This window comes from Anopheles arabiensis, chromosome 2 (genome assembly GCF_016920715.1).
Source record: "Anopheles arabiensis isolate DONGOLA chromosome 2, AaraD3, whole genome shotgun sequence".
NCBI classification, from domain to species: domain Eukaryota; kingdom Metazoa; phylum Arthropoda; class Insecta; order Diptera; family Culicidae; genus Anopheles; species Anopheles arabiensis.
The window spans coordinates 4,698,532-4,725,707 of NC_053517.1; the positions used below are offsets into that span (position 1 = coordinate 4,698,532).

General features: G+C 51.2%; 1 protein-coding gene across 3 annotated transcripts; it reads right to left on the reverse strand.

The window, feature by feature from the left end:
- LOC120895812 (serine-rich adhesin for platelets) lies at window positions 1-27,070 on the reverse strand. 3 transcript variants are annotated; one of them, XM_040299472.1, is made up of 5 exons: window positions 26,946-27,070; window positions 10,645-14,761; window positions 9,907-10,565; window positions 7,542-9,800; window positions 1-7,476 (listed from the first exon to the last, which is right to left on the reverse strand). In XM_040299472.1, exons 2-5 carry the CDS (start codon window positions 13,106-13,108, stop codon window positions 4,141-4,143), a joined length of 8,718 nt encoding a protein of 2,905 aa, XP_040155406.1. In that variant the 5' UTR covers window positions 13,109-14,761; window positions 26,946-27,070; the 3' UTR covers window positions 1-4,140. The 3 variants fall into 3 exon arrangements, with proteins under 3 accessions (XP_040155406.1, XP_040155415.1, XP_040155424.1); XM_040299481.1 differs by lacking the exon at window positions 26,946-27,070 and adding an exon at window positions 22,808-22,988; XM_040299490.1 differs by lacking the exon at window positions 26,946-27,070 and adding an exon at window positions 22,523-22,769.
- Window positions 27,071-27,176: the final 106 nt, after the last annotated feature.

Genomic DNA, 27,176 nt, shown 5'->3' on the forward strand with positions numbered 1-27,176 from the left:
TTACTTTTCGACTTTTATTAACGTACAACATAATAAAATTATTTAAAAAAAATCTATCTACATAAAGGTATGTGGATGTGTGTGTATATGTATGCATACATGCCTGTGTGTGTGTGTTTTTATGTGTTGTTCTATTGCGATTGCGAAACATGTAAAACGCGACCACAGATGAACGTACGTACGACGACGCACAATTAAGGATACCACACACACACACTCATGTACACAAGTACACATTACATACACAGAGACGCCTAAACAAACATAAATGAAATGAAAATTTAACATAAAAATCGCTCCGTTTTAAAGTTAAAGGAGGTGTGGTGTGTAAACTGTCGGTACTGATTATTGTTTTACGTTCTTCCGCTAACAACACAACAATGATGCAGCGATGAAGGATGAACGATGAAAGGTGGGCAAAAATAATAGTGAGAATGTCGGTGGTGGTTTGCGGGAAAGGGAGGAACTGGGGTAGATGACCCATCCGAGAGCATTAATGTACGAAGGGGAGGGACGCATCGACATCCTAAATCCTCCTAGCCTAGCCACGCGCATAAAGCACCTCTTTCTGTTAGATTCTATTGCTTTTCCTCCATGAGAATGGGGTGGAGGTGGCACCCCACCGAAGCACGTGAATGTGGGTGTGTTTGTTGCTCTCTCTCTCTCTGTGTTCTCTACAACTGAATTCGTAGTAACATAAACGAGTGATTTTGGGTGGTTTTTCGGGGTGGGGTGTGTGGTGGGGGCGTGATGTCGCGTAAATGTTTGTTTGCCACTCTGCCAAAAAAAAGGTTAATTAATGTTGGATGTTTCGCGCTTTTAGGGCTTGTACTTGCCGATCCTGCCCTGTTGATCAATTGTCTTGCTTTGCGTCTCGCTTTTGTGAGATGGACGTACGCCCGCGCGCGCGTATGTGTGTACTTTTACACTATTCAATCAATATTTTAATGTTTTCCACTTTTCACATTCACACCTTCTTGTCGTCGACTTTGTTTGAATGTTTCTCCCGCTCACTCTCTCTTTCTTTATCACGCATTTCGTACCTTTTTTTTAAAAAAAAAGTTTATCAGGTAAGTTGACAAAAATACACTAAACCATAACAAGGAAATGAACAAAAGAAAGCTCAAGGGAAACGTAAAGGCAGGAACAACTAAACACAACAGAAAGATATAGGAAAATGAAAGGAAGCAAAAACAAAAAACAAAATTAAAACAAACAAAACGTATATAGCAACAAAAATTATGTACGAATAAATTTCACCTTATCACAAGTGTGCTTTTCTTGTATATCACAGAAGAAGGAAACTAGGTTGCAGTAAACGCACGCGCGCGCGCACGGACCCACACCCCCTCGCATTAGCAATTAGACGCGCTTAGAAGACCGGATTAGCAGTAAGATCAATCGATCAACAGGCAGCACTGTGCATACAGTACGCGTGGTGCATGAAAGGATATTGGAAAATCGCTGTGTGGCTTTAAATCGGTTATCGGTCCTGAAGATGGATCTGCTTTCGACAGCGCAATAGGAGCTGCTTTCGGTCGTGTGACACAGCAGTGTACCAGGTAATGATCCCCAGACTGGCAGGCAGAGATGATCATGGAATCTTGATTCTACAGTATGCGTGTGGGTGAGTGGGGGGACATGAATGGTGATTTCGATGATAGTATGATAAGAAAAAGGGATTTTTATGTTCGATCTCTTTTCTTTACGTGTGCTGCGTGTGTATGTGGGGCGAGACATTTCTCGATTCACGCGCTTTACGATTTGGATTGCGATCGATCATTCCTACTTCACTTTCTCTCGCTCTCTCTCTCTCTCTCTTTTTGCAATTTGTGTGCATATAGCTAATCTTTTTTCATCCATTAACTGTGGGTTCCCGGGGGGGCTGTGGTTTGTTTTTCCCTTCAGTGTTATTTTTGTTTAAGTAAACGTTTGCCTAAATTTATAATGCGTGATGCCGTGTAAGTAAAACGTATGCCAAAAACGTATCCTAAACAAAACAATAAGTACGTGTACGTAAAATCCGGTCCATCGTGTTTCAGCCCGACGCTGTTTTACGCACGTTTTTCTTCTTTTTTTGGGAGGGAAATATTTTTAAGAAATTAAACGTTTGCAAAATTATAGTACTTCGTTTCGACCATTTCGATTGCCCTTTTTCTAATGCACGCAATATAAATTCTATCCTTCCTTTTACACCAGTTTGCCCATTCGTGCGTGTGTGTGTGTGGTTCGTGTACGAGTTATCGTGCCTTTTTGTTTCAAACGTTTCATTTGTTCCTCTGTTCCTGTTCTTCAACGTTTGTTTTGAAAGCAGTTAAAGGGGGGGATAGGACACACTTTCCTTCCCCAGTGCCACACCAGAGCCCTCAGCTGTCAGTTGTCGGCGGAAGTGGGTTTGATGTTTGATGTTTGATGTTGGTGCCGCCCACGGCCATTGATTAATTGGTTTGTCACTTGAACGCTGCCAACTGTCCAATTCGTGCGGAAGCGGACACTCCGCCGAAAGAATGTAATGGCTGTATGCACTCTTCGTAGATGCATTTCTTTTTTTTTTTGCACCGTTCCTGTGCGACAGTGCCGGCGGCAGCTCGTTGGCCAACAGCCAACCGCTAGACCGCTGATTGGTGCCAACGAAAAACCACAGGCACAAGCGACCGAAACTCAATTTCAATGCTTGTTAGTTAAACTAAAAAAAGACATCCTCGGACAGAGGTGGGGGAGGGGGGGGAGAGGGGGTTCTGCTGCTTCATTCATCAATCTCACCTTCATTGACTGTGCGGCAAAGAGTGATCGAGCTGACCGTTTCCCGATACGAAGCGATCACAATTGCGATCTTTTCAAATGATCGCTAATAGCAGGCAGCGCGCTTCACTTTTTTTTGTTCGCACGCTGTTCGATTGCACAGAAAAATCATATCTTTTGTCTTTTCACTGTTGCTGCTTGATTCGTGGTGCAAAATGGTACAATCCATTCCACGCCAAGACCGGGAATGGGAAAGTAAAATAAAACTCTGTACCAAAAATGGCACACACACACTCCTTCGTTCAGCCCATTCAGCCAAAAACTAAAGCGATGATCGGTCTTGGGCCTACCCTATTGTCCTTCTGGGGCCTGTCTGTTTTGTGTGTTTTGGTTTCATCCTCACTTTGAATGCCCCGAATAATGCATATCCAGAGAGGGGGAGGGGGAGGGGGTTATGATAGCAAACTTTATGTCCACTTTTCTCTACTTCTTTGCTTCGCTCACGCTTTCCCCTATCAGTCGCCATCATTGCGGTGTATCCGTTTTGGGATTTTACACAGTGTTTCTACTCTCTTTCTCTCCGCTCTCTCTCCTCTCTCTCTTTCTCGCTTCTGGTTTGTGTATTCCTTTTTTTATATAATATAACCTATTCAGTCAAGTATAGTATATCAAAGTTGGTGGTTCATCCAATAATGCAATCTTTCTTCTCTACATCGCAACGGGGATGTACGTTTTCCTCGAGTTCATTAGTAGCTTTGCTTCCAGGTGCTCGTTTCGTAGACGATCGGCCAACTTGCATCGTTTCATCATCGCGCGCTAGTACGCGTAGGTGATCGCGGTTTTCGTTCAATTTCCAGCTTCCAAGTTTAAATTGTTTCAATTATTCAAGAAGGCACATTATGTTTCTTTTCTAGTAGACTGAAAGGATGGTAATGGTTTGATGGGGAGGGGGGAGGGGAGGAGAAAAAACCTCTATGTGATTTAAAGTAAAACAGGCCATATTGCGTTGTTTGTTAACTGAAAACAGTTCTATCAATATGATCTTGCTTTTTTCTCTCTCTCTTTCTCTCTCTGTTGTGGATTGTAGCTCGTAAACGTAATTCGTTAGCAATAGACACCAAAGGGGGCAATACATCATAACTGTTTGCCGCAACTGACCGCAAATATGATGAGGCACTGTAGGCACTGTAGGAGGGCACTGTGTTTCCCCGTGTTACCATTTGTAAGCACAACAAAACGAACACGTTAGCACACGCCCGGAACCGAACGCAACGAAACCCTAACAGATATTGTAAGCACACCCACACACACACGCACACCCAAGGGATGAACCAGTGTTGGACAGTTTGTGTTCAGATAAGTACTGCCACCATCACCCTTCGCTCTTTGCCCTGTGCCCTAGCGTGTTTCAAACTGTATGTCGGCCACCAACGGGGCCGCCGCCGATGCGGATGCCAATGGAGTTGATGATGACGATGCGGTCGATGTGGGTGGTTGTGGTGGTGCCACGGCAGTCGCGTTCGCTGCCACCACCGGTGATGCATCTTTCCGTCCCGCCGCTGTCTTGGTGTCGCCTCCGATCTCCGTCAGCGAGTCCATCGAGCGGATCGAAATCGAGTCCTGCGAGGTAAGACTGGGATTCTTGAACATGCTGAGCGAATCGCGTGCCAGCTGCCCGAGATGGCTCAGCACCACGACCGTGTCCGACGTGGCCGACTGTCCGCTGGTAGTGCTCGGCGAGGGGGACACAGCCAACATTCCGCCACTTCCGCTCATCATTTCGCCGGCGCTCGTGCCACTGCCGATGCTGATGCCGCTGCTGTTGCTCGTGGTGCTACCGCCAAGCAAACTGCTCGGCCCGCTCTGGCCACCGCCACCACCCAAGCCCGGATGGTTGCCGTACCTGCTGGTCAGCGTATCGATATCGTCCTCCGACTCGTCGTAATCGCCGCCGAGCTGGAAGATAACCTTCGCATAGGCCGTCGTCGCCGGTGCCACGTTCACGATCGGAGCAGCAGCCGGCGCTGGCGAGCTGGGCGCTATCAAAACGGTCGACACATCCACCCCAGCAGCGGGTGCATTCGAGGACAGTAGCAGCTTGTTGGTGATGGTGTTTTCCGGTGAAATGTTTTCCTTCATCTCCACCTTCAGCTGCCGTGGCATACGTTCGGCACTGTGCTGCTGCTGCAGCGGATGACTGGAGCTGGACTGCAGTTGCGCCATCACCTGGGCCTGGTTTTGCAGCGGCTGCAGCTGTTGCGGCGTGAGGGTAGTTTCGGGCGAAACGTTCACCTTCAGCGCGGCCGCCCGATCGGCCTCCTTTTTGCCGGCACTGGTGGGGCTGGTGTTGGCGCTCGTGTTGCTGCTGTTGCCACTGCCCGCCCCGTGATGCGCCCAGTAGAACAGCCCGCCCATCGGGCTTTCCTTGCGCGACGGCGGCTGCGAACCGTCCTGTGCCGCGCTCGGTGGCGGGCTGGCCGACGACGCGGACGAGGCTTTGCTGGAGGAAAACAGATTGCTCGGATGAAAGATACTGAGCAGCTTCTCGATGGCGGGCGGGTAGCCGCTGCCACCACCACCGGGTGTCGGCGTGCTGCCACCGCTCGAGCTCGAATCCGCGTGCTTGTGGCTGCCGCTGCTTCCGCTGCCACCCAGTATCCACGAGGTCTTGCGGACGCGCGGTGGCTTCTCGCTGTGGCTTGCCGGCTTGGTAACTGTCGGTTCGCGCTCCAGGTTTTGCACCGAAGTGAGCGTGCTTTCGTTGGAATTATTGCCACCCGCCGACAGGGTTGCCGCCCCGGGTGCCGCACCGGTAGTATTTGGCGTAGGAAGAACACTGCCACCTGAGAAAGAGGTCGGCACCGGCGGGAGGGCGGTCACTGTCGGTGGTGGTGGCTGTGGTTTCACCGTTGGCGCTAGATTTGCAACAGCAGCAGATGAAGAGTTTGAGGAGCCCGATAGATCATGCACATCGTACAGCGACTCTTGCGAGCTTGCCAGCGGCACGTGCACCATGCTGGACGAAGAAAAGCTTGCGGGCGCATCGAGCGTTGCCTTCGGCGGCTCACCACCGCAGGAGGCCGACTGCCTAGCAATCAGCGTACTCTCTTCTTCCGGGATGCGCGAAATGGAGCTAACGTTAGGGCTCACTTCGGAGGAACAGCTTACTGCGCCACCTGCCGGCAACTGTACGAAGCTGCTGCTCGCAATTGCGGAGGTAGTGACCGGCGGTGGAGAGTTTACGATCAAATCAAAGCTTTCATCCGTCGAGCTGATGGAGGTGTTGAGGTTGAAGTGTGCATTATCGATCGACTCGATGCTGTTGCTGCTGATCGACGAGCAGCAGCTGTCGTCCCGCAGCGCTCCGCCGGACATGAACCGTTTTACCTCGAGGTCCGGACTTTCGATGCTGGTGGAGGAGAGCACGGAATCGTGCAGCGTGGTACTGCTGGTGTTGCTGCTGCTGTGCTGATGCTGATGGGGTGATTCGCATGAATGCTGACGCCCCTTGCCCGTGTAGGATGACGGTGTCTGTGGTGGAATCTGCTGTTGTTGTTGTTGTGGGTGCTGTAGTTGTAATGGTTGTTGTTGGATCGGGTGCTGCGGGGGCAGCGTTACGAGTGGTTCGGTGAGATTAGGGTACTTTTGTATTTGGGTAATCATTGGCTGCAGCGGAATCGATGTACTGTTCCCAGGGCCAAACGTGGTGATAAAGTGATAGTTTGGCTGCAGCTGCTGTTGCTGCTGCGGCATCATGGGAACGAATTGTGGCTGATAGTGAGGCTGTGGTTGTAATTGTTGGTGCTGCTGCTGCTGCTGCTGTAGTAGTGTCTGTGGGATTCCCAATGGCAGCGTGGCGGTGTTTGCGACGATCGGCACCAGCCCACCAGGCATGGTAGGGGACGATCCCGCCGTAAGCAGTGGTGACGGTAGCATGGTGGTGGTCTGGAACCCCGTGCTGTGATACCCCGTGCTGTATGAGGGAGGCAACAGTGGCGACGGTGTTTGGCTAGCGACAGCGACGCGTCCCCCTACCGGCCCGCCCGCAGCCAGCGGCGACAGTGGCGACGGAGGGAAGGACGAGAGCGTCGGGGCAGAGCTGCACACCGGGCGCCGATTGATCGTGCCCGCCGAAGAGGCCATCGTACCGGCACAGCTCGTACCGCCCATGGCAAAGGATGAGGCTGACGATTTGCTCATGGGCAGACTGATCGTGCTGCTGCTGCGGTACGGATTACCGTTAGCACTCTTTGCCGCATCCGGCTCGGCCACCGTCACCACGCGAAACCGCGAGTTCGAGGGGAAGAAGAGCGTCGGCGAGCTACCGGTCGACGAGGGTGATGGCGATGACGCCGTCCCGCCAGCACCACCGCCGCCAGAATCGCTCACTCGCGACACGTGGAATCGATTGCGGGACGGGCTCGGCACTGGCGAGGCAGCGGGTGAAGGAATGGGACTGGGCAATGGTGAGCGTAAACGGCCCCCGGTTGACTTTTTGCACCCACCGTTCGGATCGAGCAGATGCTGCTTGTCCGCGATCGCACTCGGCGACGTTTTGATCGATGGACAGGTGAGGGAAATCTTGCGCGAGCTCAGATAGTTGGCGCGCGCCCGCCGCACCGTCGTGCTGATGGGTTCACTCGGCTCCGGCGGGTTTTTGTTCCGTTCGCACTGTGCCCGGATGTTGTTCACCAGCCGGCTGTACTCCGACCCGACGCCGTCCAGCGATGTGTCCTGCCGCAGAGAAGGGGGATTAAGGATTAATGAAACGTCCCGAGCTTTCTTCGCCCGCACCTTACCTTGATTCGTCGCGGCGTATCGTCCAGGTCGATGCGGGTGACCGATTTGTTCGACTTCATCGCCTCGTTCAACGCTTCCAAGCCCGCCTTCTGGATGTTGTTGTGCCGCAGATCGATCCGCTGCAGCGATGAGTTACCGCCGAACTCGATGATTTCCGCCATCGTCTTTACGCCCTTGTCCGACAGATGGGCACCCTGGAGGCCCAGGTTGGTGAGCGTCGTGTTTGCCTTCAAGCTGCCACTGATGCCGGCCACAAAGCTATTGCACAGCTGATTGCTACCCACGTTCAGCGTGTCGAGCGTGCTGGTTTTCTCCAGCAGCCGCTGGAAGTGACGGGCCGAGCTGCGCGTCATCTCATTGTTCCACAGCACTAGCACCTGCAGCCCGCCCGGATTGGCGGCCGCCTGTTCCGCGCCGGCCGCGTCCCGGTTCACGACCCGGTTCGATTGCTGCCGCTCCAGCGTACCGTTTTTGGCGGCAAACTTCGACTCGTGTATTTTAAGGCTCGATTTCGAGTCGTTCGAATCGATGGACGTTTCGCTGTTCAGGCTCTCGGAGCTGAACGATCGCTCGTTCGGAAAGGGACCGGGCGCAGTCGTGCGGAACGGGCTGCTGCTCTCAAAGTCGGACTCCGACTCACCGCCGACCGAGTCGAGCGAGCGGGACAGCGGCACACTGTCTTTGATTTCAACGTTCACCATCTGTATGGCCCGCTCCGCCGACGGCACGTAGCTGTCGCTGCTGCTTGATTGCGTCCGATTCTTCTTGGTAGTAGCTGCCGGCACTGCTGTTGCTGCTGCTGCTGCTACCGGCCGCTCATCACTGCTAATGGCACTTTTTCGCTCCCTGTCTCCGCTCAGCGTCTTCTGCGGCGTGGCTGGCACTGCCGATTGCTCCAGCCGATCGGCCACGGCTTCGCCTGCCGCCGACTGTTTCGACTTTTCGATCAGCAGCTGCAGCTCATCCTTCTTCGATGGTACGGCGACGAGCGGGGGAAACACATCACCCGGCGAATCAGGCGCACCACTGTCCGCTTCCAGGCGCTCCTCCTGCTCGCTCAGTGCCGGTATGCCAAGCTCAACGAACAGATTCTCCTGCGAAATTCGCAAATTGCTACCATCGTCATCGTAGTCGGCGCACAGCTCTGGCACGTCCTCTTCCATCACGCTCGCCGAGCTGGGCTGCTCCTCGATGACCGAAGGTATCGTGACACCTTCGCCGCCACTCAGTTTGTTCTTCGGCTTTTGCTCGGTTAGCCCCTCACCGTCCTCGCCCGTTTCCATGGCGGTCGCGATCGATGCCTCAAACTCCGTCAGCACGCTGTCCTGCTTCGCCAGCCGGGGCTTTTTAGGTGCCTGTGGCACCGGACTCTCCGAATGCTTGTCCAAGTCCTTCCCCGTCAACTCTTCCTCCGCCCCACCGTTGCTAGCTTCTCGCACAACCACCGTCGACTCGCTGCGGTCGGTTTGTACTGTTTCCGCTGAGGTGCTCATCGTCCTGCTCTCGCCATCACCATCGCTCAGCACTTGCTCTCCTGTCTCCTGTGCTGTCACCAACGCCACCGCTTCCACCGTGGCCGTTGCTCCGCCGCTAGAGGAATTCATCAGTGCTTCTTCCTCGGCCGTCATCATGGCGGGGCGCGCTGCCACCGCGTCGAGCTTCTCCCTATCACTAGTTGTTTGTAGACTTACGCTATGTTTTGTACTCATTTCCACTAGCTCCACGTTCGACGGAGCAACAGCACCGAGCGTTGGCAGGGTGAGCGGTGACGATGATGTTGATGATGCTGATGGTGATGATGGCGGTAGTAGTGGTGGGTTCGTTTCGTCATTGTTGGACTGCTGCTGCTGCATCGTATACACTGTGGGCGCTGCTACCGCGAAGGTGGCGTCACCATTCGTAGGCTCTAGCTGCTTCTCGCTGCTGGCCTGTGGTTGTGCCACCTGCTTCGTCTCCTCCGTGCCCGTTTCGCACGTGGTGGGAAGAGCGGGAGTCGACGGTGGCGTTACTGGTGGGGTAAGAGTTAGGGGCGATGGCGATTTGTCCTCATCGGCTTCCGCGCCCGCCGGCATGGACTCGGAATCGGACGATCGTAGCCGTTGATGGGGGAAGTAGTTTTTCGCACTGTTGTTAATGTTGTTCAAGCTGCTGGATAGATCGGAAAAGTTGAGATCACTCTTACGCTTCTTGTCCTGCACGTCCTTAAAGTACACCGCCTGCTCGACAATCGCATTCACAATGTGCTCAACGCCTTTGTCCTGGAAAAAAAGAGATAGAAAGAGAGAGAGGGAAAACAAACCCCATTAGCAACGATGCAATGACCTTGAATGTGTGTTGACCTTGTGGAAAAAAAATGTCGCCTACCCCGATCCTGTTGTTGGAGATGTCGATCAGCTGAATGTAAAAGTTCGACCGCAGCAAATTCGCAATCTGTTGCGCATCTTCGCAGTTCAGCTGGTTGTGCGCTAGCCAGAGCTCCCGTAATACTTCGTTACGCTTCAGCACATTGCAGAGCGATGCGATCGGCTGCTGGCTCAGCACACAGTGCTCTAGCTTGAGCGTGTGTATGGCGGACGCGTTCAGCGCCTTGGCGAGATTGTTCGCCTGGTAGTCGGATATCGTGGGACCGCGCGTTATCAGCACGTTCAGCGCCTGGCTCTTCTTGAGCATGTTGATGCACGCCGTCCAGCTTTTGCTCGACATCTGCAGATTGTCCGATATGTCCAGCTCGGTCGCCGCCTCGTAGTACTCGATGATGTCAAACATCACGCTGGCCGTCACATCGTTCAGCCCACTGTGCGACAGGTCGATGCACCGGTACTGCACGTGCTTGAAGATTTCCTCCAGCGCTTCGCAGCCGCCGTAGGTGAGATGCTGATCCCTCAGCGAGAGCAGCGGGACGCGATCCTTCGTGGCGTCGAGCGATTGCAGGTGCTCCAGCACGCTTTGGAGCGGCACCGTGTTGTGTCGCTTGCAGGAACTACGGTACAGTTCCAGCAGCTCCGTTGTTTCGCAAATCGATACTGTGGAAAGGGAAAAGAAAGCAAAAAGAGCTTGTATGCTTTATCGTTTGCAATACGGTGTACATACACAGATACATACTGCAGGACCAAGGGTTGACGGGCTCCAGATACCCGGTGATAAGTTGCGCATCCTTCGGAAAGGAAACTCGCCTCGTGTTTTCGCCCTTTGCCGTCTCTACCGCCGCTGCCGCTGCTGCTGCCACTGTTCCGGCGCCAGTTGCGACCACCATCCTTTTGCTCGGTTTCTTCAGGCTGCTGTGCAGAACGGGCGACGTGCTTCTACTACTGCTGCTACCACTGACCACCGCTGCTGCTGTGCCGGCAGCACTCTTTGGTAGGACATCTACGACTGTGGACGGTGGCGGTGCGCTTGCTGCTAAAGACGGTGCTGCGACGGTCGCGTACAGTGACGAAGGCTCTGCTGCTGCGCCTGCCTGTGAGAGCTCCTCGGCTAGCGTTAGCAGCCGCGTGCCCGTCGTCGTGACCTGTCTGTGTCGCCCGCTACCAATGCTGCGGCACTCGTCGTCCTCGCTGCACGACTGCGGAACCACGGCAGCATCTGCATCAACCGTTCGAAGGGCGGGTGGCGTTCGATGATGCGTAACAGCGGGAAATCCTTCACCATCCTCAAGGGAGTGTCCTTTCGGTGAGCCATCACCTAACGGTCGATTGTCTCCGACGAGCTGACTCGCATCATCATCACCATCATCTCCCTTGCCAGAAGGTTCTTGTTGGGATCCGGCCAACACCACTTCTGGCGATGGTTCGGACGAAGACGACGAGGAAACCGAGGACGACGACGGTGGCGATGGGGAGGGTGCACTAGTAGTAGTAGTAGACGAACAAGAGGATGACGAGCTAGATGGCGATGCGCCCACGGTTGTGTCGGTCGCATCGCTTCTGCTGGCACACGTTTCGTTCTCCTCAGATTGCGCCGCCGTAACCGCATCACCTTCATTCGCCTCCTCCTGCTGCTGCCGTTCATCGCCGTTCTGCTGATCCACCTCCGCCACGGCCACCACATCGGCAGTGGTAATTAAGTCGCCCTGTCGCTGCACTGTACTGCTGGTGTCGCTCGGTAACGGTTCGGTTTGTACTATCTCTATCGGTGCTACGGACAACTCGCAGTTATTGTCGTCATTCGTTTCATTCGCCACCTCCTCCTCCTCCTCCTCCTCGTCAGCACTACTACCGGCGGCTTTACCCAGCAGTGGCGGCAGCGATGGTGGTTGTTGCGACACATCAACACGGCTTCCCAAATGCTCGCAATCGCAACCGGCCCGCTGGCAGGTGGCAGCAGTACATTCGTCGCCACCCTCGCCGGGAGCAACACAGCCCCGCCGATGTTCACCTTGTCCTAGGGCTATTTCGGTGGCGGGTGCTGCAGCAGACGTTTGGACGCCTTCCTCCAAGTCGGTGCGACTGGCTGGGGACGATAAGAACGTTGCCGACTCACTGTCACCACCATCCTCAGTCCGTTCGCTGTCTTGCGTGTGCGTGGTGTTGCTGCTGCTGCTGATGTCACCCACAATTTGAAAGTCACTATCACTGCCTTTGCTGATGTCGTCGTTGTTGTTGTTGTTGTTGTTATTGTTGTTGTAGTGGTCATTGATGCAGCCGCTACTGCCAGCATCGTCAACGAGCACCGGCGCCGTGAGCTCAACCTCTAGCAGCGCAGGATTATTGTTCGATGCGGTTAGCGTCTCCTCGTCCTCGCCCCTACTAAGATACTCCTCGTCCGCTGCAATCGTATCCTCTTCCGGCACGGCCGGCAGGCGCCGCTCCTCGCTCACGGACGGCGTCGACGATGTGGATGAGGAGGAGCTCGACGAGCTCGCTGACAACGATGGTGGTGTTTTCGGTGATAAGGCTTCCGCGGTTAGTTCTTGCGTCGACAGCGCCTCGCCCGCCGCACCATCCTCCTTCGCGCTGTCGCACTCGTCCTCCGTCCTCGCGCCCTCCGGCACTGGCACTGTAGCTGGCGCATCCGTATCGGGTGTCCTTAAGTCGGTGGTCACGTTTTGAGCTAGCGTATCGGTCGCTTCTAGTGTCATCGTTGCGTTCGGCCCAGCGCCCGCCAGTTCCGTTGGCGACCGCTCACCGTGCTGCTGCTGCCGAACGGGACTGTTATTGTGGTGGACATCATCTTCATCGGCTCGCTGTTCGAGTTCAAGCTGCTGTGCCGTTTTTAGCTGCGGTTGTTGTTCGTCCTCCCCTCGGTGTGGTGCCGCCGTCGATGCCGTTGCCGTCACCACCGACTCGGCACTACACACTGCTTCTTCTGGGTGCTGCTCTGCTTCCGCCGTAGTTTCATCGACCTCGTCGGTGCTGCTGTTTTTCGAAATCGATGAAGCAGTGGGCGAAACGGTCGACGCTGACGAGGGTGACGATGGGGATATTAGTAATGCTAGAGCTGCTGCTGCTGCTGCTGGTGGTGTTGTTGCTGATGTTTCTGGTTCGACCGTCACCGATTCCGTCGCTGCCACCGTCGTCGTTTGCTGCTCTTCCTGTTCTTGTGCCTGTTCCGATGGATCTATATTCATTTTCCCAACAGCTTTGCCACACTGCCGGCTTCGGGTTTCAGGTTTCCGTTTGTTTGGAGGGAGCAACGGTTTTTGTCCACAAAACAACCGAGTATCATTCGAGTTTGCTCCCTGTTTACCTTCTTGCTGCTTTGTCTACTATCACTTACCGGTTCAAATTGTTTCACTTTTTATTCTGCCAGTTCTCCCAAGATTCCAAATTTGATCGTTTTGCGTACGTGTTTGCTACCTCTGTTTATCGCAACAAACGCAGGGCAGAGCAAGAGTTTGCTGTGCTGTGCTTTGTTTTTGCCAACTCCTCTTCTTTCTGTGCCTCCTCTCACACTCGATCTACCTCTCGGGGTAACCGCTCAGTACAGCACTGCCGACAGCTCTTTGAGGTTTAATTTTAGTAACCAGAAATGGCTAATTTTAAACCGACAATCATCTGTTCTGTGTTCCACTTTTTTTGCGCCCCTGCTCGGTCAAGCCGTGTAGACACAAATTCACTGGGGGAGGAGGTTGGAGGCCTAACACCGGTCCTCACTTTACCCGACACACAACACAAACACACCTGTAAAAACGACAGCGCAGAGGACGTTGTACTTGGCCTGCCTTATTATTAGTATTGTTTTTTTAAGTGCTCCTTCTCCTACTAATTGTAACACTGGCCGCAATCGTGTAAGTCTTTACTGTTGTTCGCCACGCCAAGAAAACGTTGTTCTGCTGCTGCTGTTGCTCCCTTAGCTGGCGGAATATTATTCCCTAAGTACAGAGAGACGCGTATGTAGATCTCGTTTGGGGGTTGACGCTGTTGCCCCCTCGTTGCTGTTTCTCGCTTCCCCCTGTTTTGCTGGTCTGGCGGATCTCTGGCTACACGTAATTTTAAAAGAGACCGCCAACACTATTAGGTTACGCTCAGGGTACGCTCTCGCACTGTTGCTGTTGCTGTTGCTGCTACTGCTCACTTAACAGACACACCGACGCCGACGATACACGGCCGCCTATAAGTAATTTGTTCGCATTTGCTGATTTGTTCAAGTACTCTCGCTTTGCCGCTTGTTCTTCTTCTTGTTCGCTGCTGCTACCCGTTCCTTTACTCTTAGTGTGCCGTAGTAAACTGCACGTACGCACGCGGCGGTTCGGGTTTGTCCCACGTCGCGGACCTACGCCGAGCCGGGTGGGGAGGGGGAACAACCCTGCCGCCGGTCCTCGCTCTTCGCGCCGATATGTACCCGCTCGCTCGCTTGTCCAGTTATCAGCATAACCGTCACACACACGCTGGACGTTCGTCGTTCGGTAGGGTAAGGGTTGTGTGTGTGTGCGCGCGAATCCTTTACATTGGACAATCCTTTGTTCCGGTGCGGCTTCTGTTCTCTGTTTGCCCCAATCTTGATTCTATCACTCCTTCGCCATTTTCGCCCTAAAGGTCTCTCTTCTCTTCCTCTTTTGTATATGACACACTTTGCTCCTCTCTGTGCGTGCTGCTTTTGTCTTTCACGTGTTGTACTTCACGCAACAACCACACATGCACGCACGCACACTTTTGGTTTATCGTTGATATTCTTCTACTGTTTTGCTGCTGCTGCTGCTGCTGCTATTGTTCCGTGTTTTGTGTTTATTCCTCTTGCATGCACCTCCTTCGTGTATTGGCTTGCATCCACTAGCCTTTTCCTACAAAGATACAACAAAAACAATAAGCATAAAACAGAGTGCAGATAACAAAAACGACAAGCAATTCATTAAACAGTCTTTAGCGCGATAACAAAACAGCAAAGATCATCTGTGACATGAAACACAACACTTCCGTCGCAGCGTGTACGCTCTTTATCGCAAAAAAAAGCTGCGAAAAGCTGCAGCTTCGGCTGATCTAATGCAACAACAAACGATCCGGTTCCGTCCGGTTCCGTTTTTCCCGTACGTGTTAAGTGGTGCCGCACGAACAGTCGCGCTAGAGTCGCGCTAGATCATCGTTTTGCGCGCGGGAGCGCGCGTGTATGTAAGCGTCGTTAAATAAAGCCCTCATCCAATCAACAAATCTCATCAACAATATGCCGCTTCCAGTACACCCCCCACACACACACATGCGGCACACAAATCGTTTTGCTTCATACGCTTCCCCATCCGTTCTCGATCGCGATAGTAGTACGAAATCGTACGGAAGACGCAAGACGTTGCTGTGTACCCTCTCACCACCAATTTCAGCCAGCTGATTGTGTGATGCAGCACTCCTCCTTCGCTTCACTACAGGCACTGCCAAACATAGACCTTCTCGTTCGCAAAATCAATAGCAACAGCTGCACAAACGAGAGAAGAAGAAAAAAAGTACAACGCCACAAGAAACAGGTTGCAGCATCCCTGCGAGCGCGCGCAAACATATGATTGCGTACGGCTGGTGTGCGCGAGAGGGAACCGCACGCACCAGTGAGCGCGATGCTGCTGCTTCTTTTTATTATTCTTCGTCGCCGGTGGCAGAGCGATTCGAGCGATTTGAATGAAGTGGGAAGGCCAGTTACGGCGTGGAAGCTTTAAACCTGTTTCTCCGCCTGATTCGTTCGCCGCACATATGCGAATGCGTGCCGCTCACAGTTTCCTAGGTCAAGAGAAGACGACAACGATGATGATGATGATGGTGATGATGACACAGAGAGACGCAGTAGTAACAGCTGCGAGGGTAGAACGGCGTTGCTGGGGCTGCTACTGCAGCTACTGCTACTGCGATCACCCACAATCGCCCCAATCCTCCACTTTGAATGAATGTGACAGTCGGTCACTGCGAGAAATGCACACAGAAGGCGGTCGCGGGACTCTTTCTTATAACAATCACTGCTGCCGACACCGACTTTGACTCTTCTTCGCATCATCATGGTTCTGTTTTCTATGTTCTTGTTTTACACATCGCTTACACCATCTCCCACCATGAGCTCATCGCACAGCTGTGTGGGGCCCGGATTGAATGCGCTTTACAACGTGTGTCTGGGGACGGTTGGCTTGGTGGGAAGGGATCGCGCGTTTGTTGTTTTATGAGGGCTCAACCACAGAAGCGTCAAATAGAGAGCGAAAGAGAGAGAGAGAGAGAGTGTGCAGTAGTGGTGGTACACACTTATCGGGGTCTGGGCAATGTCAAGAGCGGTCGCGGCCAGTGGATTACGTCATTCTAAGAATAATTTTGCATCGCAGCCCATGGTTTGGGACGCAAACTTGGCAGAATTTAAGGGACTCTCCTGGGGGTAGGGTCTTGGTTTTCAAGGCACACATAGCACACACACACACACGGACCACACAAAATGCATAAAAATTTTCTTCAGTTCAAGAAGAGTGATCTCACCGCTGCGCGTGAGTCAAGCGATGGATCGATCGCGCCTTAAAGGAAGTGAGTGCAGATTGGTTGTGTCTTTTACAAGCAAGAACGGATGATGATGTAATGCAACGTGGCGGCTCAGAGAGCCTTCTCTCATCCAGAAGATGTAATCATTGTTTTATTAGAGAAGCATTATTTGTAAGCAATTCCTTATTGAAAAAGTTTTTTTTTAACATTCAATAGTGAATCCTCCAACAAACTCACCGTTGTAAAGTAGGTCAGATTCGAACTTATGCCCTACGACATCAAAGACCGGACGCTTAACCACAGCACCGTGGGCGCTACAACCAGTTGCGACGCTAAATTGTGATCCGATTCATAGCCGATTTCGTCGAATATCGAATAAATCGATCGTTCAGTTCTACGACTGTCGTAAAATTGCTTTCCTGAGCAGTTTTAAGCCAACACAAATGCAAACACAAATGCTTCAAATGCTGCTTAGAGCAGCTGCTGCGCATTCCGCTGATGAGCTATACGGCAATTAAATCAACAAACAAACAACGTTCAGTTGTACGTGCAGTTGTTACAACAAGGATGAAAAGAATGCAGCCGCTAAATTAAAACAAATGAATGCATGCATCTTCCGTTTTTTTTCAACGTCTTGAACGTCTCCCTTACAGACGGAAGTCTAGCATCTTACAAAGGCACGAAACGGGCACACACCATTACATCATGAACTATTTAAACTAAATTATCTTCCCGTCATTCTCCATCATAATAAGCTCACTCGTGACAGGAGCGAAGAAACCCACCTACTCTGTGTGGGGCTGTGTATTTGCGTGTGTGTGTATATATATTGCCCGCAAATAGCAAACAGTAATCGCAATGATAAAGTGTCTCGCTCACCATCAACCGACGAGGTACAACCACCTCCGGCCAACCTCCTCCAGTGGCCAGCGTTCTTTCCTCAGCCCGTGTGTGGTGGTGTGTTGTGTTGTCACGTTATGGGGAAGTTTCGTGTGCCGTGACCAGTGGCTTAAAAACCGCTTACTAACTGTGTCTAGCATGCACCGTCCACCGCACCTACTTCCCCCTTTCAATGAGAGGAGGGTATACGTTCGCCACTATCGTTATCGATCCAATAATGAGCAGTTTGTGATGGTCAAGCGTACGTAACGCCACCGTCCAAAAGGGTATACCACACACCCTGGCAGTCCACTTGAAAGTAAAAAAACGACGTAATGGAGGACGACAAAATTAGAACACAGCAAGTAAGAAAATATGCAACAAGCAAGGCCGAGGAGGTAAGGCAATTGCATGTCTGGGGCGGGAAAAAGCGTCCCAAATAATCACGATATGTGGTTTACAATCGCATCATGGAAATAAAAATCGGCACCAAGTGTCAACCTTCTTTATACGGTTAATTCTCCTACCACTAATGCAGCTCCACAACACCCAAACACACACACACTTTGTGTGTATCTTTGTTCTGTGACAAGCAGAAACGCATTGCATGCCACTAATTGCAGCCACGTCCTTTCGGTGTGCAGCTTTATAGCTCTTTCTTGTTGCCGGTAGATTGTGGCCGACGTTTCATAACCGGAAGGTTTCCTTCTCCTGCCAAACACTACAAGGCGGCAATGCACACACACACACACACACCCAGACAGGTCATCGATCACAGCCAACCTTCGGGGAAGGGACTTTAGCTTGCCGTACAAAGTTCGGCGTTCGGCTTTGTTTCTGTGCGGGAGACATTTTCGATAGTTGATGGTTGATGATTTTTTGCTTCGTCTACCCTGTAGTGGGGTTTCCAAGGCTGGTGGTTTAGGGTTGCATTTTTGCATGTAATTCAACTATGATGGATAAAGAGGGAAAATAAAAAAAGATAAAAAGCATTTTGTACTTGAACTACACTCACTGCACAGCAGAATGATTCCGATCTGGCATTGGTTTCAAGGTTTTGACCAATCGGTGTTTGTGGTTAACTTTTGCTGCCCTTTTTACTTTGGTTCCGGATCCATTGCCTTACCATCGGCACGAGTTTGGGTGGATTAAATTTCCAACTTATTTAGCATTTTGACATTTTAAAGCGCGTGTAGGAAAATGTGATGTCAGTTCGTTTGTTGCAATCGATTATTTCGAATATCAATCTCATAGCACATGATACATACAGCCAATTTTCAATATAATCGTATACAAATGTTGTGCAATGTTTCCTTGGTTGTGGCTTTACAAAAGTCTCCATTTGGAACATTGCTAAACGATATAGCTGAAGATATTGCAAATGATACAATGAGTTTAAACAGTGAAGCGAATTCACTGCTACGCATTTTGTCTCTTCTTTCCTCAAATCAAACGTGTTTCTACTGCTAACTGCGTCTTTTTGAAAGGAATTTCATCGTCAGCACATTCTTGTACCCTTCGTTTAAATGCATTTTGTTGACGCCAGTGCGCACACCATCCGCCACATGCGGAATGCAACATTTGCTCGTGCCACGTGCTACCACCTCCTGCACCAAAAGAACCAAACGACGTAAAAATGAAAATGAAATAAAAACGCGAAAACCCCCATAATGCACCATTTTGGCCTTCCCGAAAATGGTTCGATATGCAAACAAAACCAAGAACACACCATGGAGCTGCTGCTCGCGTACTGGCTGCGGGACCAACGCGAAACAGTACGCCACCACCAACAGAGGGCAAGCACCTTGCGTGCGCAAACAACAATAACAAAAACACACGCGCGCGCAAATACGCACACACACACACACACGGGCTCTCTCACTCACTCTTTCTTTCGCTCTTTCTTTCCTACTGGAATTGAGGCAGGCTGTGCGTAGAACATGACACGTAGGATGTAATACGCGAGTCCAGTGCCGCGTACTACGGAGCGTAAACCGTACTGAGCAGGCGTTTTTGTTGAATGAAGCAAGGATGACGCAGGGCATTGGGCCCAAGGACACCGATAGTTTGAGGGGAAGGGCTTTTTGTTTTTGTTTTGTACGGCGCTCCTTTTCATTCCGGTGGCAGGGATGTTATCCTTTTCTCTCTCTCCAGCCGCACGCACACACGCACACACGCACAGGCCTTTCCCTCACGGGTTGCTGTGATGTTATGCATTTCCTCACGCTCTTCATCTTTTTCTTCATCTCACGAGCGTCGTGTTGCTTTTTCCTTTCACTCTCTCTCTCTCTCTTTCTCTCTGGCCATTTAAGCATGGCATGGCATTAACAACATCCTAATGAATTTTGAATTATATTTTCGCTTTCAGCTTCAATTCATTAAAGTCTCTAATGAACGTCAATTACTACGGATTAACTACACCTGGACTATTTGGAGTGAATGTGATGGAATGTGAATGTAGCTTTTACTTTTCTTGATTGTTATTTGTTCGCTTGTATTGCACAAATCGATTCTACTATCAATATTCTACTTCAAAAAGAAGCCCTTCACGTCACAAATACCGTCTAGGAACATCACATGGTGGCCTACAATGCCTTCAAATTATAGATTTTTGAAATACTGCCCAAATACTGCAAACTCACGTGTCAGCAAATGGCAATTTACGGCAATTTAGTGCTGTACAGAGCCGCAAACTTGTTGAGAGCGTCTAGACTCAGTCAAATAAAAATAAACTAAAAAGTCTAGACTCGAAACCTGTCTTGTCTAAAAAGTCAGTGTAGATAACACCATTGAAGTTATGCTGCAATTGCGGTCGGTTTGGGCATATCTTCACAAAAAAAAGGCATAGGAACCCAGCACTAATCGAGTGAAAGCCTCATCGAAAATAAATAAACAATAACCTAGCTAAAGAAAACTCTTTATCTCAGGGTTACCTGCCCCGGACACGAAGGACTGGAAACGGACCCATACACCAAAACAGGTCACAAACCTTTCGGGCCACACTGGGAACGGAAGATTTATGGTTCTTCGTGTTTGTGGTACAACAAAACAAGGGATGGTGTCGACAAAACATTGCGCTTGAGTGCTTTAAAACCCTTTGACCCGCTCTAGAGGGTTCATGCCACCCCGTTGCTCTCAAGGTCGCTAACAATGTGAAAAGGATCAAGCAGCTGGTTGTTTCCACGCGTTCCGTCTTCGCTTCTTCTCTGTGTAGCCTCATTATCTTAATCGATTTACGATACACTTGGTCGTTTTTATCGAGTTTGTATCAAGTGTTTGCCATTATCTTTGTGAAACGCTCATCACGATACGATAGCATTGCAGTGCCAAAAAAAAAGAAGACGATGATCATTACAAAGGCTTTGTATTACTCGCAAATCTAGGTGCAGCTAGTCGAGAACAGAAAGTAATCGATGTGTACGATTCTGGCTTAATTTAGTAATCAGAGCTTTAGAACCGTTTTAGAAAAGAAGTTGAACGAAAGCGAACCCACGTCACGATTGTCCTACTTCCCCGGGAGCAAGTGTCAACCGCAACTGTAAAACAGCCACGATCAGCGTCCACCCCCCCTCCGATTAATCGATTAACTGTGTGCAATCGTGCTGAAATGATGGAAGTGTCGCGCGTGTCACTCACTCATCGGCCACCCTCTTCTTTTGTCGGTCAATTAAATCGACAGGTTAGTTAGAAGAGTGTATGCAGGTGTGTGTGCTTCGTCGTACACGCATAAAAACGCCTCACACACAACAGCAGAACCAGATCGCCATCGACACGCGTGTGTTCGCTTGCGTTGTTCTCTATCTCTGTGTGCCCCGAACTGTGGTCATTATCTGGCCGCGTACTCACGAACGAACGAACGACCGAACCGCCGCTCTAGCCCCTGCGTTCGTGCACGTGCGCTCTCTACCGGGACAGTAGCAGCGCAGCATTCCTCTATTCTGCCTGTGTGTAGGTAGGTTGCTGCTGGTAATTTTCCTCTCGCGCCACTCACTGCTGGTGTCAGTCGGGAGTGATTAGCCGATGATGACTTTTTGACACGGCGTGGTGTGTGTTGTGATTCGGATGTGAAATTCTTCTTTTGCAAAGGACGCCAGACTTACTGGCTAGAACGTACTTCTAGGACGAATGTTTAGGGGATGGACCTAAAAACATCGACACGTCACAGCTGTCTTTTTTCACTGCTCACCACTCATCGATTCACAGTTCACTCCTGTCATCTTGTCGCGGTATCACACACAGCTCCCCCGTCTCGCGGGTGCCACACACTCATCTCCCATCTAATCATAAATTCATCACAGTAGCCCTTGCCCTGCCACCGCACAAACACACGTGCTGATAGTAGTGGCGGTGGTGGTGGTGGTAGTAGTTGTTGCCACACCAACGCGATTTCCTTTCTTCTCTACTCACTCGCTGCCTTCCCTCTCCTGCGCACACTAGTGCGCGCTCGAGAAGCTGACCGTACTGCACTGTACCTTATTTTTCCCTTCTGTTTGTGTGTGTGTGTGTGTGCACATGTGTGATTAAATGCAGCTGCAGCTTTGCCGCTGCATCCGTATGCCGTGCAGAAAAGAGAGCGACGAACGCACTACCACACTAGCTCTCCTCCACCCCCGGCGGCAGGGGGTTCGACCGTGCACGAACAAAACGAACGAAGAACCGGGCGGACGGGCGAGCGCGCGAACACGCGAACTGCAATTGCAACCGATTATATCACACTTTGTTTCACATTCGCCAGCCACCAAAGCCAACCCAGCCAACTACCCAACAAACACAGTAAGCACTCTATGCTCGCGCGGAGTGCTGTGCGCTTCGGGGCTGTTTTGCGTATGAGTGTACTGACGAAACCCCACAGACCTTCAGGGAGAGACCCCGAGAGCCGGCCAGATTGTTACAGGCCAGGCCCATTATCGTGGGCGTTTGGGAGGCAAACTGACACAAGAATCGAAAACACACACACACACACACACACACACACACACACACACACACACACACACACACACACACACACACACACAATGGGGGTAAGCAGCTAACCCTGCCACTAATCTACCTTGAGTGTCGATCGACCTTAAGTGACGATATGGTCTTTTGGTCACCTTCTAAACGCACTAGATCGAACCCAATCCCGCGATCTTCGATTTATCGAACTCTCGGACACTTTGTCGGCGCGAAGAGACGAGAGAGAGAGAGAGAGAGAGAGAGAGAGGGAGAGAGAGACGTCTCACCGTCGGTTGAGTTGATGACGGTCGATGCTCGTCTCCCGTTGTAACCAAAGGGCCAGCGGAGGGTGAAAGATGGCAGTGAAAGGTTATGTGTGTGAGCGGTGCTCCTGGTGTGCTCCTTGCTGGACTTTGGAACTGATTGGCATTGGTGCATTGGTTGGTTGGACCTCCCACCCCACCCCCCAGGACGTCGGATTTCAAATTACGCCAGACAAAATGACCGTTTCGGAATGTGCGATTGGCCCGGCCGAGGATGTCCTCTGCCGCCTCTAACCCTACCGCACCTACCCTCTTCTGGTTTTTGATCGAGCGGCACACATACATACACACGCACGAATCGATCACAACAACAAAAGACGCGAGAAGAGATTGCGCAAATGGAAAACAAAAGCAGAACCAGGCACGCCGAAGAAGGATGATGTCGCGATACACCGTGCACCCTGCGCGAGAGATGCACTGAAACTGCAGCTGCACACAGCGCCGTGGTGCATGGTATGTATGGCCGACACGACAACCCTACAGACAAAGAGAGCAAAATTTACAGGCGAGGGGCATGTAGAAACAGGCGGAAGGGGCTCGGTCGATTTTGTATTGGCCGCCATAGTCGAGCCGCAGTGATTTTTTTCTGAATTGAGAGTGAGCGCGCGCAGCGCTCTCTCGCATGCCTTCAAATTACACGGGGCGCTCTCGCGATACAAAATAGCTGATCAGCTGATACCCCTCCCTCCCGTTTTTTCCTCTCGCGCTGCGCTGGATGCGCGGATCAGCTGTTGTTGCTCTCTCGCGTTTCTTTCGGTTTGCGCTGCGCTGTTGCCGCACTTGCGCGCTGCGCTGAACACCCCCTCCCGTGCGTTCTTTTCGGTTTGCGCTGCGCTGTTGCCGCACTTTGCGCGTAGCGCTGGACACCCCCTCCCCCTCGTTTCTTTCGTTGCGCGTTGTGCGCTGTGCGCTTTCGTTCACTTTGATTTGCAGCGTAATAAAATCGCATGCATCGAAATAAAACTTAAACACATCAAACTCGTTTGATATTTTTACACTTTATTGAAACTTAAGGCACAGTTCCACACATCGCTTACCACAATCTTGCCACAAAGCCACACATTTTTTATTATAAATAATAAAAAAAAAATCGTCACTTCAAGCACCCGCCTTACTGCCTGTATGTTGTTTATGTTGAATACTGTAAAAAAAGCATTGAAATAAAGCAGCATAATTTACATATTCATGTTGAATTATGAAAGATTATCGCTGCTTTATTTCAATGTGCACAACACTTCAACACTTGAAAATACGACCGAGGCCGTAATAATGTGAATTGAAATAAATAACACTTCAACACTTCACTTCAAATTACATCGAGCGCCCGGGACTTAGGCTAAAACGCGCGCGGCCTCACACTGCGAAGGCTTGAACTGTACTGACGATTTTGTGTGGTAGCAAGAAAGGGAACGCACGAGGAACACTCGCTACACTAGTGCGAGCGAGACACCGACACCAGCAAGCCACTGCGAGAAAACCAAACTGAGCGCGCTGGCTGAAAGTGAACGCACACATTCACACATGTGTGATGGTGTGAGTGCAAAAACTGTGTAGAAAGCAAAACACGCTCTCGCCGCCGCGTAATTCCGCGTATTTCCAGCCGTCTCCCCCTGCTTCTACATGCCCCTCGCCTGAAAGACGCACACTTTTACATTCTCATTGCTAGTAGGGAACCCTCCCCATATCTCTTTCTCAATTTTTGCAACAACAACAAAAAAACAAGAGAGATAGCGAGAGAGAGGGGAGAGCGTACAGAGAGAGAGAGGAAAAAATTAAATCACCCAAGAGCAATCGCGCGTTTGTGTGGGTGTGTGTGTGTGTTTGTGTGTAGTTTCCGCGGAAGTGCATCAGACTCTCTTTTGCACATGATGCACATGCACCAGTTGTGGTGGCTGGTTGGGTGTGTGTGTGTGTGTGTGTGGGTGGGTGTAGTTGTCTCGTTTGAGGGAAAGAGAATGGCCCTTCTTTTTTGTGTGTGCCGCTGGTGTGAGAGGCAATAAATGAGGTGTGTTTTTGTTTTTAACGCAAATATTATGAGCAAGAGGGATTATGAGAGAGAGAGAGCGAGAGGGAGCACCAAAGCAAGAGAGTGAGAGTATGATAAAGATTGCAGGGAATTGCACACAGCCGTCCAATGCCGTCGGCCGTGTTGTATGGGAAAATGTTTGCTTCTCTTGCATCTTCCCCCCCACATTCCATTCTAATCGTTTGTGTAAAAAAACAGCAAGAAGCAGTTCTCGCGTTCCAGGAGAGAAAGAGAGAGTGAAAGAAGCGGTGGTCATCTCCTTTCCTTTGGGGAAGGCAAACAAACACGCAACCCGTAATCAGCCGACTTCGATTGACACTCTAAACGCCAACTGCTTCCAATCACTGACGGATGCATATTGCACGTACAGAGAAGTGTACATATGCACATGTGAGGTGGCGCAGATATGGATTATTCTTGGGTGCAAGCGTGTGTGTGTGTGGCTCGTTCCTTGCTTTGGAAAAATAGTTCGCTTCATGTTGCGATTTGCAAACAAAGATAAAAAAATGGCCATTTATCTTCTAATCACATCAGTGTTTGTCACATGGTGCAATGTGAAAAAGGGACAAAACTCACTAACACACACACTACAGACACTAGCGAGTCTTCTAGAAGCAATGCTTGTTAGTGGCAGACCAGACTGGCCAGACATTATCATTAGCTGGAGCACACCATGCTTAATCTGGCCAAACGGCGAATTAGCAGCAACTCCCGTCACCGCCACTCGTAATCGTTTACACCCAAACGGACAGACAACGCGCGGGCTCGATATTTAGAAAGTTTAGCCGCCAGCGTGTTTCGGGAAATTCCAGCCCCGTGTGCCAATCAGCTGCTGCTGCTGCAAAACAGGTTTGCATACACACTTACGAACAAAAAGGGCACACGGACACACCCGCCCACACCACCCCACCCTAATGGGGGGAGGGGGTGGTGGGTGAATGTCGCCTTTGTCGTCGAACGTACGGAGTAGCAGCCCCCTCTGCCTTTGTAGTAGTTTTTTTGTTGCTTCCCTTCCCTTCCTTCAATTTGCAAACCACTTGCGAAACGATTGAAGAAATAAAAAGGTCACTCTTTTGAAAATGGAATATCTAGTTTGAACTACACATCACCACAATAAGCAACGGCCGCTCAACAGCGCCCGTTTCCATTTTCCCTGCGGGGTGTAAAACTCCGAAATTCGCGACGCTCGCTGCGTGCGTATACGCAGCTACACACGCGTGTGTAGCTGGGGCTTGTCCACAACACGGCCAGCCATTCTCTCCTCTCCGTTTGGGCCCGATCATGCCACCTCCAGCGAGTGTTGCGATGTTACGTGCGTAGCAGTGCGTGTGCGTGTACGGCGGGCTCAATGGTGTCGCGTACATGCGCTGGCCTCGGTGCGTGTGTGTGCGAAATGTGCCATCAAAGCAGGCAGGCAGGGGCGCAACAAACGACTGTGTCTTTCTCTTCGCCGCTGGGCGCTTCTTCTTCGCCCTTTTCTCCGCACGGCCAAACGGAGACAACACACACGCACACGTTTTCGGACCCTTTTCTCCCCCTCCCCCTCTGGTACATCCGGGGTCGCGAACGGAAGTCGGCCTATGACCTAGGGGCTACATGTTTTTACAGACTGGCTGGCAGGCTGGCTGGCTGGCTGGCGGGGTTGGAGATTGTTTCGCCGTCGTCACTGGATGATATCATCGTGCGGGAAACGGGTTCTCACCGACTGGCTTTTCTTTTCACTCCGCTCTCGCTAGAACGAACCTTGTGCGATCATGTGCACACCACCACTGAACTATACTACTACACCGTGCACACTACCATTGGCGAAAGAAAGAAAAGGGCACCACCGCCACCGCCGATAGTTATGTGACAGGGAAAAATTTCCACCACCGACTGACCAAGGGAGGTACAGCACATCAGCTCACACACAGAAACACACACACACGGGGACAGCCTAGCATGTGGAGTACGCTTATTCTCCGGCAGGGACAAAATGTTGCCACCCTTGGAACACTCGAAAGAACAACGCACGGGGGGCCCATTCGATAGGTTGATCAGGGGGGGGGGGGGGGGGCGGCAAAAACTATTCCACACACACACACACAAACGCGCGCGCGGACCGAGCACGCACTTTGTACCGGACCGCGAGGAGCCCGTTCCCTTTTTTCCACCTTTTCGCCCTACCACCGTACACCCTTTTCCCCGCCACTGCTCAACACACATGTACCAGATCAGCAGCACACACCACCAGAAGGGAAAACCTGCTGCTGCCCAGTTTTACTTCGTTTCAGCACCGGATACTTCGTGTTACGGCGCGGATAACCACATTCTCCACACTAGCTCAGTAAAGGGCTACACTTTCTGCTCGACCGTATTTACCTTTGCTCACTTTTGAATCACACTTAATCTAACTATTATTGCTCCTGCTTCGGTACGGTTCTGTGTTTAACATCCATTTTTTCACTATCTTCGTTTTGCTTTTCTTCTCGCTCGGGAGAGATTTAACGAAAACGTCACGGCATGCAGCCGCGGATTTAACGAAGCTGAACGTCAGCCTGCGTTTATACGCGGGTCGGATTGAGCACGGATCGAGCGCCGAAATTCGAAAAA

What these genes read in the sequence shown, in the direction of transcription:
- LOC120895812 (XM_040299472.1), bottom strand. Translation starts at nt 13,108, where the DNA reads ATGAATATAGATCCATCGGAACAGGCACAAGAACAGGAAGAGCAGCAA. An exon ending in CGTCAACCCTTGGTCCTGCA is followed by an intron (nt 10,566 to 10,644) that starts GTATGTATCTGT and finishes CCCTTTCCACAG; the next exon opens with TATCGATTTGCGAAACAACG. An exon ending in ATACGCCGCGACGAATCAAG is followed by an intron (nt 7,477 to 7,541) that starts GTAAGGTGCGGG and finishes TCTCTGCGGCAG; the next exon opens with GACACATCGCTGGACGGCGT.